The sequence below is a fragment of the Etheostoma spectabile genome, chromosome 9, assembly GCF_008692095.1.
Source record: "Etheostoma spectabile isolate EspeVRDwgs_2016 chromosome 9, UIUC_Espe_1.0, whole genome shotgun sequence".
NCBI classification, from domain to species: Eukaryota; Metazoa; Chordata; class Actinopteri; order Perciformes; family Percidae; genus Etheostoma; species Etheostoma spectabile.
In genome coordinates this window covers 33702882-33717511 of record NC_045741.1, presented here as the reverse complement: position 1 = coordinate 33717511, position 14630 = coordinate 33702882, and the positions used below count along the sequence as shown (strand labels likewise).

General features: G+C 40.1%; 1 protein-coding gene across 1 annotated transcript; it reads right to left on the bottom strand.

Moving 5' to 3' along the window:
* Positions 1 to 1502: 1502 nt before the first annotated feature.
* Positions 1503 to 14587, bottom strand: LOC116696244 (lamin-L(I)). Its single transcript, XM_032527074.1, has 16 exons — positions 14554 to 14587; positions 14166 to 14268; positions 12878 to 13219; positions 11827 to 12120; positions 11149 to 11268; positions 10725 to 10843; positions 9850 to 9957; positions 9464 to 9613; positions 7716 to 7832; positions 7342 to 7497; positions 7143 to 7250; positions 6728 to 6847; positions 6299 to 6391; positions 5882 to 5989; positions 5511 to 5630; positions 1503 to 1943 (listed from the first exon to the last, which is right to left on the bottom strand). The coding sequence occupies exons 1-16, from the start codon at positions 14572 to 14574 to the stop codon at positions 1890 to 1892; spliced, it is 2133 nt and encodes a 710-aa protein (XP_032382965.1). The 5' UTR covers positions 14575 to 14587; the 3' UTR covers positions 1503 to 1889.
* Between the last annotated feature and the right edge of the window lie 43 nt (positions 14588 to 14630).

The window sequence follows — 14630 nt, the reverse complement described above, 5'->3', positions numbered from 1 at the left end:
AGAAAGAGATGAAAAAATATAGAGAATGACGGCCTACAAACGGCATAAATAGGCAGGATGTTTGTTTTTTGTAGTAAGAATTGTTTGCCAGTTGCTTACATTAAATGTTAAAAAGTTCATGTGGTGTCTGAAGCGGGATGCTGGATGATGTGTTGATAAGGAGTCCGCTTGACACTGTCTTTGATTTTAAAGGTTTATTATTTCAAAGATTTTCAGCATTGATTTAAAAGTTCTGCAGAAGCTTGGAGAGCGACCTAGCCCCATGAACACTCAACCGAGCATTGTCTTTATAGGGTAGGATGTTTAGACGACATGTTAGGTAACCTAGAAAGTCATAGGGTGGAAAAAGTCAGAGTTAACAGAAGGGGGCCCCAAAGTTACCATAAAGTTCCTTGAACATATCCAATCACAGCTCTCCACATAGCACACCCCTTCCAAAGACCACTCCACATGGATGTAAACCATCGACCCTTTGCATTAATTTTCAATTCAATTTTATATATAGTATCACTTCATAACAAGAGTTATCTGGAGACACTTTACAGATAGAGCAGGTCTAGACCACACTCCAGAATTTGCAAGGACCCAACAGTTCTAGTAGTTTCCTCCAGAGCAAGCAACAGGGCCACAGTGCAGAGGAAAAACTTCCTTTTAGGCAGAAACCTGGGACAGACCCAGACCCAGACCCAGACCCAGGCTCTTGAAGTGCATGACAGTGCTGCAGACCAGAACCTGGAGCAACTGTTTACGTCATTAGATACTACATACAAGTTTAATTAGTGAATGCATGTGTTTGTGGGCGGGGCTACATGGGCGTGGTAATGTGGGCTGGTGTGGCTACAGTGCCAGGGTTGAATTTATGCCCCAGTCCACCCTTGACTTTCATTAAAAAAACAATTTAGAACAGTGATTAATGTGAAAAACCGCCAGCTTCCGTCTTTTACTGTTTTGCTTACTATTTTAAAAATGTATTTTTTTGGTATTCAGCTAATTAAGGAAAAATTCAAATAATAATCTTATTTGATAATTTCTGTAGATATAATAAAAGAATGTACAAATATCATTCTGTAATTGCTAAATTGTATATATTCATAACAATTAACAATTAAAAATAAAAAACCTGGAAAGAACATATTTCTTTCTCTCTTTCTCTTTATTACAGAAAATGGAGCAGGAGTGAAAATGTAAATAAAGAGGATTAAAAGATTTGTCAGCAAAACTCATTTTAAAAAAAAAGTAGGAGAATGTACAAATATCACTTTGTAAATAAAACATAATATGTTTATATGTTGCAAGTTGTATCTTACAGAAAAAAAAAAAAAAAAACTGGAAGTTGATATTTCTGAATCAGAAATCAGCATCTGAACTGAAATATCAAACATGTATTTAAATGTATTTATTTATTGCAGAAAATGGAGTAGGGAAGTATATACTGACAGTATGAATTGAATTACAAACAATACAAAACACAAACACAGACACAGACATGAAATCATTAAACATGCATAAGTAACAGTAGCTCACATTTTGATTTTGACATTCATTAATTTCCCCCTTTGTCTTTGTCTTGTGTTCAATATTTGACATTTCAAAGTGATTGTGTGTCGTTATAATGAAGAGAATGTTTTCATTAAAATGTGATTGGACATAAAACATTTTTTTTCAGGGCAATGCATTATGATAAAACATAAATTGATCTAAAGTGCTGCAGTTCGAACACATTTTGAGCAAAACCTTTTGCAAATTGTAAAATGCACCACAAAATCCAAACGGTGATCATGATGGATTTGATGTTCCCAGAACAGGTCTCACTCATTTAGTTGATTCCAAATCTAATTCTCTACAGGGATAAAAGTCACCATGTTTCAGATGAATATGACTTGATGTTTTCATGTCAGCACATCAGAATTCATCTTTCCATCAACTGTCCTCGTGTCCATTTCCTGTTGGAGACAGAGAAAGCAGAATGGTGAGAGTTATGCTGTTGTCCTGTAGCTGAAAGAGAAACAGGTTGTGTTGGTTAATAACTACTCTATATGGCCAAATGGATGTGGACCACCACACCAGGTTTGGGAACATGATGATGATCAGATCTGGCTCCCAGTCTACATTAGAGGTCTCCTTCTACTCTGTTCTAAGGAACCGAGACCTGACATGGGTTTGGGTTTAAAGTGAATAGTTATGAATCAGAGTGTTCTTATTTTCAGTTCTGATCACAAAGAATGTCATAAAAACAATGATCTTTTATCTGTTGTCCAGGTAGCTGTAGATGTACGTGCAGGAGGTAAAGATATATTTTATTTTTAATCTAATGTTATCTTCAGGTCTGATCTGATTGTGTGTCTCTGTGTTCTGGATCAGGCTCTTCTTTTTCTTTCATTTTTATTAACTGATGCATGTTGGTTGCATGTGTCCATTTCAGAACTCTTTGGACAGGAAGATCTCACCGTTAGCATTTCAGTTAGTCCCAAGTTCAAGTTCTTCCAAACCAAATTTACCTAAAAACCCCATTTCTTTTTAGAGCTGGCTTTGTGCACATTGAAACAGGAAAGAGTCTGTTTCCAGGTTGGAAGAACACTGTTGTCTAACATATCATTAGATGCTGCAGTATTAAGGTTTCCCTTCATTGGAACTAACAGCTTTGACAAACATGAAAATAAAATCCAGATGGAGATACACTAGAGTATGCAGACAGGGGTGTGTCCGCATACTTTTGGCCATATAGTGTGTTTGTCCAGGTGTGTGACGAGAGGTGATGTCAGACCTCTCCAGTGTAGCTGTAGAGGGAGACCAGCAGTTGGTCTCCAGAGTCCCAGTGTTTCTCTCTCCACTTCACCTGGTCAGGGGAGAGGTTGTTTCACTGATCAGATAAATAAAGACTAACTCTACTTCACAAATGTCTTCACGTAGGATAGAGTCATTCTACTCCTACTGAGTTATTACACAAATTGAGAAATTTGAACAAACTCACAGTGAGAGTATGTCCAGCCTTGAGATCATCAACACTGGAAAATGTGTGTATGATGGGTTTTCTGTTGTTGACTCGTATGTGTAACTCCCAGCCATCCAGTACTTGGTCCTGTGGGAGAGAATTGTTAATGAGAAGAGGAATGAGACAAAGAGACACTGACACATCACCACAGGTAGTCATAGTGTAACAGCATGTGATTCTAATTGTTAGAAAAGCTTGTAGTTATATTGGCTCAACAATTCACTCCAAAATGTTAAATTCCTTTGATCACATTCACCATCTTCTACTATCTGTTTGGCCACATTTCATGTTGGGGTTTGTGTGTTTGTTTTGTTTTGTTGTCAGTTTTCTGTAACCGGCCTTTCCCATGCTCGACCTTTCCTAGGCCGGCTTTAAGCAGGTCATTAGCTAAGTATGAATGTCCCATTTAGAATACTACTGGATACACTTAGTTAATGCAGGGCTGCCAACTCTCACGCATTGGCCGTGAGACACACGCATTTGACTGGTTTCACACGCGCACACGCCACACCCCCGATTTCTCACGCTTGGTCTAATTTCTGAAAGAGGATTTTATCTATAGATCTAGCTGTTGAGCCGCTCGTGATCGACTAGTTGTGCTTTCAGAGACTGTGGGGGGTTCAAGAGCGCTCCCTGTCTGGGGAAGTTTCGAATTGTCGCATACTGAGAAGATTTTTTTTCACGAGCCATCCCAGGTGCGTTTCCCCGGCTTCAGGTCTGAGCTCTGAGGATCACAGACCGTCCGTCGCTTCGTGTCCACTCTCTGTAACAATAGAGGTGAGCAGCGCGGCTGGTGGACCCGCTCTGCTGGGGGGGCAGTGACGCGTTGCATCCGTGCGTAGACCTCCGATGAAGAGCAGCGTACAGCCTCCTCTAAACTCTGTCAGAGACCAGAGACCCAAATGGGCCTCTGAGTCTGTGCGACGGTCTGAGTGAGATCCACCATATCAGCGGAGCAATGACATGCACAGCAGACTATATTAATACAACTCTCCACATCTCGGACAACAGAGATGGGAGGAGTTATATTTTGAATGTGCATAAAGTTGTAAATATGAGCAGAAATCTGATGAAACACATCGGAGCTATACTATACTATATATAAAAACTATATATACTATACTATATATACTATACTATATATACGATACTGCAACGTTGGGCCACTATTGTGCTTCTCTAACCTCGGTGCATCTCTAAATGTAACTGTAAATAATTAATTTGATGTTTTTTTAAAATGAACAAAAAGTATTTATTTTCCCAAAAAGTAAATCCAGTAAGTGGGGCCCAGAGGACGAGGGCCAAACATTACTGAGCCTTGGCACAAAGGTTAAAGGATTAGAATCTATGTAACTCAATGGTTCTTATTCTAATTTCAGTGCTCTTAGTTGATCCCTCAACATTAATTTAACTTTGGGTCCCTGGTCCCTACACCAGGGACCCCTGGACCTGTTCTCCACAGACCCAAATCTTCTCAGCTGTTGCTGACATATGCTACTGTCTCTTCATGTGGTTCATTATGTTTGGCACATTGTGTGGGTCAGTTCTTATATCAGAAGAAGTTAATAATGTAAATGCTGAATGCCCTAAACCTGTTGATACTACAACAATGCAAAGGTTCTTAACCCTACAGTTTTGCACATATCATGTAAGACTTGATTTCTCCATTTTTTTTGCAAAAAAAACTCTCCAGAAAGTGCCATTTAATGGTTTATTTTTCAATTTTTTTTCCTGGGGGGGCATACCCCCAGACCCCCTAGTGAGAGCCCCATGCCCCCAGACATATAAGAAATCGCAATTTAAACCCTGAAGGATAAAGACCCAAAGAAATTGTTTTTTATACTGTTTACTTGAATGTTATGTTTGTCTGTGGACCAAATTGGTTAAAATGTCTTGTCACCGTGGGATAGAGGGAAACGCAATTTCGATTTCTTTGTATGTTTTTGACATGTGAAGAAATTGACAATAAAGCTGACTTTGACTTTGTACGCGGCAAAATATGGGTTGGCCCCCCCAAATCTCACTCCAAGGTTTTGGGAAAAGTTGGCAGCCCTGCTAATGTATAGCTACAAAACATACTACATTACCACGTTGCGTGTGTTGCGAAGACGGACATATTTGCCGTCTGGGTCCACCTCATCCACAATTACATGTTCCTTAGCTGAGTCCTGATTGGTCTGGTGACTGAGCTGCTCTTGGGACTTCTCAGGTTCAAGACTTTTGCTTGCCTCCAGCTGAGAGATACACAACACACACACACACATATATATATATCTATATATATATATATATTAAACATATACTAAACAATATGTTTGATACCTATCAAAGTCAAAATCCTTGTCTATGTAAGTATACTTGGCCAATATATCTGATTCATTGGAACTACGGGACCTTGACCAAACCCAGAGTAGCAGACCCAGAATGAAAGTACACTAAAATGTGTGGACAGGTGTGAGACATACTTTTGGTCCTATAGTGCATTTATTACTGTGTGAGTTCTGAGGTGACGTCAGACCTCTCCATTCTTGCTGTAGAGAGAGACCAGCAGATGTTCTCCGGTGCCCCAGGGGTTCTGGTTCCTCCACAACAGGTCTGTGGGGGGATTATCATTGGCAAGGCAACCTGAAGCCCAGATCTGAAAAGAGAAAACCTCACAGATTCATCATATAACTCACGACTAACTACAAGTTAAAATGTCTTAAATGAAAAGTAAAAGGTTTCAGGTTGGACTAGGACTGGCTCGATGCAGAGCTAAAACACAGCATGGAAGAAACAATAAGAGTTCTTTTCTATGGTTGAAGCTTTGATTGATGATGATTTCATGTAGGGTTAGAGGGAGAGAACGACAACAGAGAAGAATTCAACAAACGGTCAGGAAAAACTCACAGTGACAGTCTCTCCAGCCTTGAGTATGAATGAATAGAAAAATCTGAACATGCTGGGTTTTCTGTTGTTGATCTGTAAATGTAATTCCCAGCCTTCCAGTGGTTTGTCCTGCAGTATGGAAAGAGAGAGGGAAAGGAGGAAGAGACACTTAATATATGTTCAAGTTTAACATTGATCATCTTCCCAAAACATATTAAGCGTATAACAAAGAGTAGTTTGTCCAGTATGTGACTCAGTTTGCTAGAAGTCTTTGTGGTTTTATTGGGTCACGGATCACAAACTGAATTTAAAGTTTAAACTCAGATAGTAACTGTATGAAAAAAGTGTATATGGATACTCTTTGTTAATGTACAGCTCTAAAACGTAAAATGAGCATCTAGTACACACACAGAGTCCAGCCTCACACAACAGTATTACCTTGTTGGACTTATTGGTGAGACGGACATATTTGCCCTCCGGGTCGACCTCATTCACAATGATGCGCCCCTCTGAAATTTTGCGCGCCTCTAGCTGATAGAGACAACACACACACACACACACACACACACACATACACACATACACATACACACACACACACACACACACATTAGACTTGCCCTCTAACACGATTTCTCCAGATAACAGACTGAGAGATGGACATTCATCTTTCAGCAGTAGTTTACAGTCTGACAGAGAACTGGAGCACATCTAAACCGACCAAACCAGAAAAACAGACCCAGAAAGAAAGTGTTGACAGGTGTGTGTGTGTGTGTGTGTGTGTGTGTGTGTGTCCACATAATTTTGACTAAATTCTGTATTTCTCAACTTATGACTTAACATGTGTGATGTGAGGTGACGTCAGACCTCTCCATTCTTTCTGTAGAGAGAGACCAGCAGCTGTTCTCCAGTGCCCCAGGGGTTCTGGTTCCTCCACACCAGGTCTGTGGCGGTATCATTATTGACACCACAACCTGAAGCCCAGATCTGAAAAAGAGCAAATTTCACAGAGTCATCATACATCTAACCACTACAAGTCAAAGTTTCAGTCACTGAAATAAAAATAAAAATGCTTCAGGTTTCATGGCATTGCCAAAACACAGCATAGAATTAAAATATAGCAATAAAATAAGTTTTCAGAGCTTATTTTACTGTTATGTTGTGTTTGATGCTTTGGCAGCCTGGTCACGCTAAGTCCTCATAGGGTTAGAGGGAGAATTGGATCAATAGGCATTTATAAAAAAAGAGAAGAATTCAACAAGCACATGTTTGAAAAACTCACCTTGATAGTCTCTCCAGCCTTGAGTTTCAATGAGTTCCGAAATGTGTAAATGATGGGTTTTTTGTTGTTGACGTGTAAATATAATTCCCAGTCTTTCATTTGTTGATCCTGCAGGAGACGTAAGATGAGACAAAGAGACAGTCATTAAATTAATATCTTACGAAACATTGAAGTGTTCAGCCACACCCACCAGCATTACCGTTCTGGACTTGTTGCAGAGACGGACATATTTGCCCTCCGGGTCGACCTCATCCACCATGATGTGTCCTCTGTCTGAGTCCTGACTGGTCACACAGGTGTCATTCTCCTGCTGGTTCTGAGAGGTCCCAAGCTGAAACATTTTGCTTGCCTCTAGCTTTAATAGAGAGATAAAATCAGATTTTAGAAGTGAAACAAACAAGAGAGGTCAAGAAGCCACCGGCCTGCACATTGGACCAACCCCCAATGTGAGTTTAACTCTAAAAGCATACAACAACGTACCAATGCAAATCGAACTTCCACTGAAGTGTGTGGACAGGTGTGTGTGTGTGTCCATATGTTGTATTTCTCAACTTATGTGAGGGGAAGTCAGACCTCTCCAGTTTTGCTGTAGAGGTAGACCAGCAGATGTTCTCTGGTGCCCCAGGAGGTTTTGGTAGACCACACCAGGTTGGCGTTGTCACGCTTTACACCGCTCAGTCGATCCCAGATCTGAAAAGAAAGAAAATTTCACAGGTTCACCATAAAAAAATGAGACATTTGACGATGAAACCCTCCACTTTTCACAAGTCATGTCACTTGAATAAAAAGAAACGTTTTCAGGTTCCGTTGTAGTACCACAACATAGAAGCATATAAGGAACCTAACTAAACTGGATCTCAGTTATGTTTCAAGCTTTGTGAGCCTGATATGATTTTCAGTCACACAAAGTCTCCATGCAAGGGAAGAGGGAGACTTAGATTAAAGAAGAAAGAACTTACAGTGACAGTCTTTCCAGCCTCGATTTTAGATGTGTTCTTGAATTGGTATTTGATAGGTTTTCTGTTGTTGACGTGTAAATGTAATTCCCATTCTCCCAGTGGCTGTTCCTGCAGGAGCAAAAATACGTAAATGCATTTATTTATTTATTTATTTATATATTACACTTTTCAAGTTGTTAAGACTACTCAAAGCAGTTTTACAGGTACAATTCATACAAAGATAAATAAACTGGGGGCCGAGGCTGCCATATAAGGTGACACTTTAACACGGACTCGAGGGATGGAACCACTGATCTTCCAATTTGTAGACCAGCACTCTACCACCTGAGCCACAGCCGCCCCGATTAGATTTATCATCACATTAGTCTATATATCAACCACATTACACTTCTGGGGGTGTTCAGGTGCTGCCGGAAATGCCTGGATGTCTGTCCCATTCCTCTGTCTCTGTGTTGGCGTTTTAACCTCCGGTGAAATCTGAGGACTATAGTTACCTGGTCCTCAGATCTCTGGAGGGTAAATCCAGACAGCTAGCTAGACTATCTGTCCAATCTGAGGACTATGGTTCTCTGGTCCTCAGATCTCTGCAGGGTAAATCCAGACAGCTAGCTAGACTATCTGTCCAATCTGAGGACTATGGTTACCTGGTCCTCAGGTCTCTGCAGGGTAAATCCAGACAGCTAGCTAGACTATCTGTCCAATCTGAGGACTATGGTTCTCTGGTCCTCAGATCTCTGCAGGGTAAATCCAGACAGCTAGCTAGACTATCTGTCCAATCTGAGGACTATGGTTACCTGGTCCTCAGATCTCTGCAGGGTAAATCCAGACAGCTAGCTAGACTATCTGTCCAATCTGAGGACTATGGTTACCTGGTCCTCAGATCTCTGCAGGGTAAATCCAGACAGCTAGCTAGACTATCTGTCCAATATGAGGACTATGGTTACCTGGTCCTCAGATCTCTGCAGGGTAAATCCAGACCGCTAGCTAGCCTATCTGTCCCATCAGAGTTTTCTGTTGACAACTAAAACTTCTATTGATCGTACACATGTTCCACCAAGACAAGTTCCTTCCTGAGACTATTTAGCAGAGGAAACATAAAGACCGCCCAAGACGATTGTGATTGGCTTAAAGAAATGCCAACACACCAGAGCACGTTGTTCTTCTATCCCGGAAGGCTATGTGGACTAGCCGGACCCTCTTCCATTCTGAGGATGAAGGTCTGGCAATGCAAGACTATGTTCACATTGGCCATATTAAAAACCTCCTGAGTTTCTAGTCAGTTTGTGATTTTATTTCATGAATGCGGAGTAATGCATGAGCTCACACACCGATGCAGAGTCCAGCCTCACACACCAGCATTACCTGATTGGACTTGTTGCTGAGACGGACATAAGTTCCCTTCAGATTGATCTCCTCCACAGTGATGCGTCCCGTGTCCCAGTCCTGACTGGTTGGGCTGGTCCGGCTGTAATCCTGTGACGTACTCTGGGAACTTACATGGTCTTGTCCTTTCTGAAACAGACAAAACACACACAGAGAAAAAAACTGGCTTGCTGAGGGTCTACACCATAGAAATAAAGAAATCAGTACAAGACCACTGTCCATGGGTGTTTGAATGGGTAAAATGAAGCCTATGGGCGATAGAGGTTTAAATGTTTTATAAGTACAACTAAACTAAACATAAAGCAGTGAAACTGAAAAAGGTGGATAAAAAGAAAGAAGTAATGTGTTAAGGTACAAATAAGAACCTCCTTGTTTATGTCTTCCAGCTGTGTCAGGTCTGGTTCCTCAGCTCCATCTTTCTTCTGCTGCTCTTTTTGGCTCTGTGTCAGCTTGGGAAATATATTCTTTTCAAACTGAGAGACAGAGAAGAGATATGAATAGCAGTTCAATAAGAGACCTGTTGCTTTTAAATCATTTAACTGTAATGTGAGTGAACACAGTGACTAATATGAATATCAAAAACCATGTCAAACAGCCATAAAGAGGAATACAGTCCATTCATTCTCACTCACCATCACTAGAAGGTTTATGCAAATTATACAATACACAGGGTGGCATCCTGATTGATCTCAGAGATTATTATTACACTTATATCAGGATTACTTACTGAAGACGTGGACTGAGAAGATTTTTCCTTTGACTGGCAGGAAGCAGAAAGAGGTAAAGAGACATGTTGTATTAAAGTAAATCAGTAAATATACAGCAATAAGATGCATGAATCAGACTCAAAAGTACTTTAGATCTGGGTCCTGTTTCCTAAAATAGCAATAAATAAAAGTAAAATAAAATAAAATCCAGAGATTCATTTCATTTCATTTACACATGTTCCTGCATGTCGTCCTTCATCCTCTGATTTCTTGTCTTCAGAGCCTGCTGAACTTATTTCTTATCCGATGTTGCCCGTGTATTTCAGGCTATCTCTCTCTTCTGTAATTCTAATCTCTTCTTGTTCGCTTTCCTCCTCACCTCTGTCCATCTGAACTGTGCCTCTTCTGTCCCGTCGGTTAAAGCTGCTCTTCTTGCTTTCTTTGGAAACCCAGATCCTGCTCTGATCAAACTTTATTTACCTGATCTTGTTTTTTATTCCCTTTACTAAAAGTAACTTCCTGTTTCTACTTACAGGTTTTCTCTCATTTTCTCCCTTTCCTTTCAAAGGCTTCCTTTCGTCTTCACTGATGATTTCAGTTGTGTTCTTCTCTTCTCTACTAATAGCTTCAGACGTAGTGCTTCTCTTGGTCTCTGTGTTAAACATAATAAAGTTCAAGTTTAAGACCTTTATTTGTCCCTGAGGGGCGATTCATTTTTAAAGTATACATTTACATTTATTTTGAGACTTTTGAGTCCATCAAGTATTAAATAAATATCACTGATAGCAAAAAAAGTACTGCTACATTTTTTTTGTATTCCACAACCAATGTGATACCGGTGTTTTAATCAAACAATTTATTTTTAGAAACAATTACACAATTCATATCACTAGTCCCCTTACAACCTGCAATAATAACTTAAGATTTACAAAATATTGCAACTTATTTGTGACTTACTGATTTTGTTTTGTCTCCAATTCCACACAGAAAAGAGAAGTAACAGGATGCAAACAGCCAAACTAACAGCCAAACCAGTGATGGTGGAAGAAGAACTGCACTGGACCTCAAAGAAATCATCTGAAATCATAAATAACACAATAACCAACACATCCTGATACCTACACGACATTAAAGGTCCATTTCCAAAGACTCGCAAAACGGCTTTACTGCAGCATGGTGGCGGTTTGATCATGTAGCTGTAGTCATGTGACTGTTCTGTTTGAACATAACGACCACAGTGTTAAATGCGTAGTAAACATGACATTGAAGTAGTCCAGGCAGCAAATTCACTTAGTTATGGTTAGATAAACATCAGTGATTGGAGAACACTGTAACGTGTAAAATTACAACAATGAGGCTGCATTGTGACGGTGTAGCGTCTCAGGTCCATAAAACTCTGTTAATATTAGAATGACACTGACTTTTAGTGTCACATGGGACACAAACCCCTGAGTAACAGTCCTGTGTTTGATGACCCATCTCGATGCAGATTTTGAGCTCTTATACTTTGTCACTTCACTCTTGTTTGCTCTAATGATTGTCATAATAGGAAAGTAATTCTCGGATGTTATAAGCTGCTGGAATAACATATTTATTTAAACTGGTTCATAGCTATCATCTATTAAATCATGTTACTTGTAACATGAGGATTTGTGTCTCTGGTCTGGTTGGTGTCCTTCTGCTGGACTCTACAGGTGAATCTGTTGCTGGGTCTCTTCTCCACAGTCACTCTGCTGCTGACAGTGTAGAGATCATCAGGACCTCTGACGGTCTCTGTAGGTCCAGCAGAGAGGAGGTTTCCCTCAGCGTCCAGCCACGACACCTCAGGCTCTGGGTACCAGCCTCCAGACTCACACTGCAGCACCGCTCCTCCTTTGTCTCGGTCAGTCCCCGCTAACCTGATGACTGGTGAGGAGACAGCACCTGACACTGAACAACAGGAAACATGCAGAACAGTAAGGTCAGTGGAAGAAAACCTTTGTCGGACAGTAATTACCAATCTTCAATTTGTTAAAATTAAGAAAGTTAACTGATTATGGAAATGTGGGTGCAATTGCAAAATAGTTCAAATAAGAAATTCACATTTCCCAATACTGTATACATCAAAATGTTCATAGGACTAAAAAAAAAATCATCTGCAAATGTCTAAAGTTTGGCAAGACTTATGATTACATTAGGTTTAGTATGAATTGTCAGCTTTAATCCATTTAATTCATCTCCATTGTCCATAACCTTTTTAGAAAGACTTTTAGGAGCTCCACATTAGCATGTTGATGAAACTATAGATGTCATTGTCAATGTTCCATTTCTTAAAGCTTCATAAAGTTGGCTGTTTGAAGTTACCAGCATCAGCCTTTTAATCATTGCTACTTTATTTGTCCTTTATTTTAAATTGAAGCCGGTTCATGTCTTTGTAAGTGAGCTTTTAAAATCCGAAGGGATCAAATGTCTGACAAGTATTCTGCCAATAATGAAATCGTGAGTTAAATAATAGTAAATAATTAAATGATGAAATGTAGTATGTTGACACATATGATGTTGGTACCCATGCATGACACTGACTGCTTGTCAGCTCTCCAGGTACTTGTTCTGCGACTTCAATAAATAAATGACAGTGGTGTTGGTTGTACAATTCACAGCCTACACCAAACATAACCATGAACAAACATGAACTGTGTCTACTTACCAACAACAAGCTTAACAGAAGACTGTTTATGCAGTAGTGGCATGCCACATGCATATGTTCCCTGGTCAGAGGGTTGTACATTCGAGAGTTTCAGTGAAATGTTTCCTCTCTTCAGTTCATCAATAAACAAAGATGCTCTTCCTTTGTAAAATGGATTTCTTGCCTTTACAAGGTCCTGACCATTACGCCACACATAGACTAATCCGGGGTCAAGGTCAGATCTCGTCCACTCCAACGTCTCTGCAGTGACGTCCTCTGCAGGTTCCAGGTGACATGGTAAAATGACGTTATCGCCAACTAGGGCCACTACTGCCTGAGGGGGACCAAGTAACAGAGACTGACCTGGAAGGAAATAGAAAGGTTTATCCATTTGTACGAAGCAGCTATCAAGACACTATTTTAATATTACAAACTATTCATCTTAAGAGTAAATTAAAGGTCGGTCATAGCAGCAGTGTTTGCCAGACATCAAAGAGTAAACTAAGAGGAGGCTGACCAACATAGTCTCACTCCCAGCGTGACAAAAAACAACATTTTGTTCAGGTTTGTTTCTTCGACATTAGTCACTGATGCTTAAAATTTCCTGTAGTTACAATATCTAACCACACGATGATATGGGTCAATTATTCCTTCAATCTGATACGACCCACAGGACCCATTTCAGTCCCTATATGTAAACCAGAAACAGTTATGGTTATAAATATGTTAGTTACGTAGTGAAACAGTCAGAATCAGGTTAGAATCAGACGTTACAGTATACATATACTGTGTGTGCATCCACTACAATCGGTACCCCAAATATAAACCTGTCATCTACTACAGACCTAGCTTAGCCATTGTTCTTCATTTTAGGATTGCCCAACCCCTCCCTTAAGAAAAGACCTCATGGGGCCAACCTGCACCCACTCTCCCTGACTAAGTTGGTAGCCCATGAAACCTGCCCAAAGGCCTATGTCAAATAATGAAGTAAGACACTAAAACAATAACCTACAACATTACATTGAAATTAAGAATTAAGCAGACATCAAACAGTGTTAATTTTGGGAACAGGGCCTAGTGAAAAGGGAAACAAGCAGCCTTATCGCAGAGCTTTTTTAGTGAGAGGACAGTTAAATTATTTTACATGCTGGTGTGTATGCCACTGACACTTTCTGGACATCAGGCTCTGGTGTTTGAGCTTCAACTCTTCAACTCAACGGAAATACTTAATATTTTCCTTCAGAGGAACGTGTTTGAATAACTGTAGTAATATCCTTTGAGAACAGGACTGTATTTGTGTGTGAGTTACCTCTAGAGGACTGAGTCAGGAAAAGACAGAAAACCAGTACACTGAGGGGTCTGAGTGGAGCCTGAAGGGACCGTCCTTCTGTCTGGGGAATCATTCTGCAGCTCTAAAAATCAACCAGTGATACACTGTATTATACAAGCTTTTGTATGGTTTTTAGGTACAACAGGTAATTTAACCATTCTTATGAAAACTATTATTTTACCTCCACTACTACTTTTGTCATGAGACGGAACATCGATAAACTGTGGCAAACTTTGACTGACACAAAGGCCACAAAATAGACGTAACACTCAAAGACAAAACGTGTATTTGTGATCTAAATGCAGAGTTACGATTATTCTAGTTGAAACATTTAGAGTAGGCAAGAACACATTTGAAGACGACGTACCTGCTGCACGGTGTCGGCCATTTCATCAGACTGCACAGCTATAAAGTCTGTCAATTATTAATAGGCTGTGAACTTAA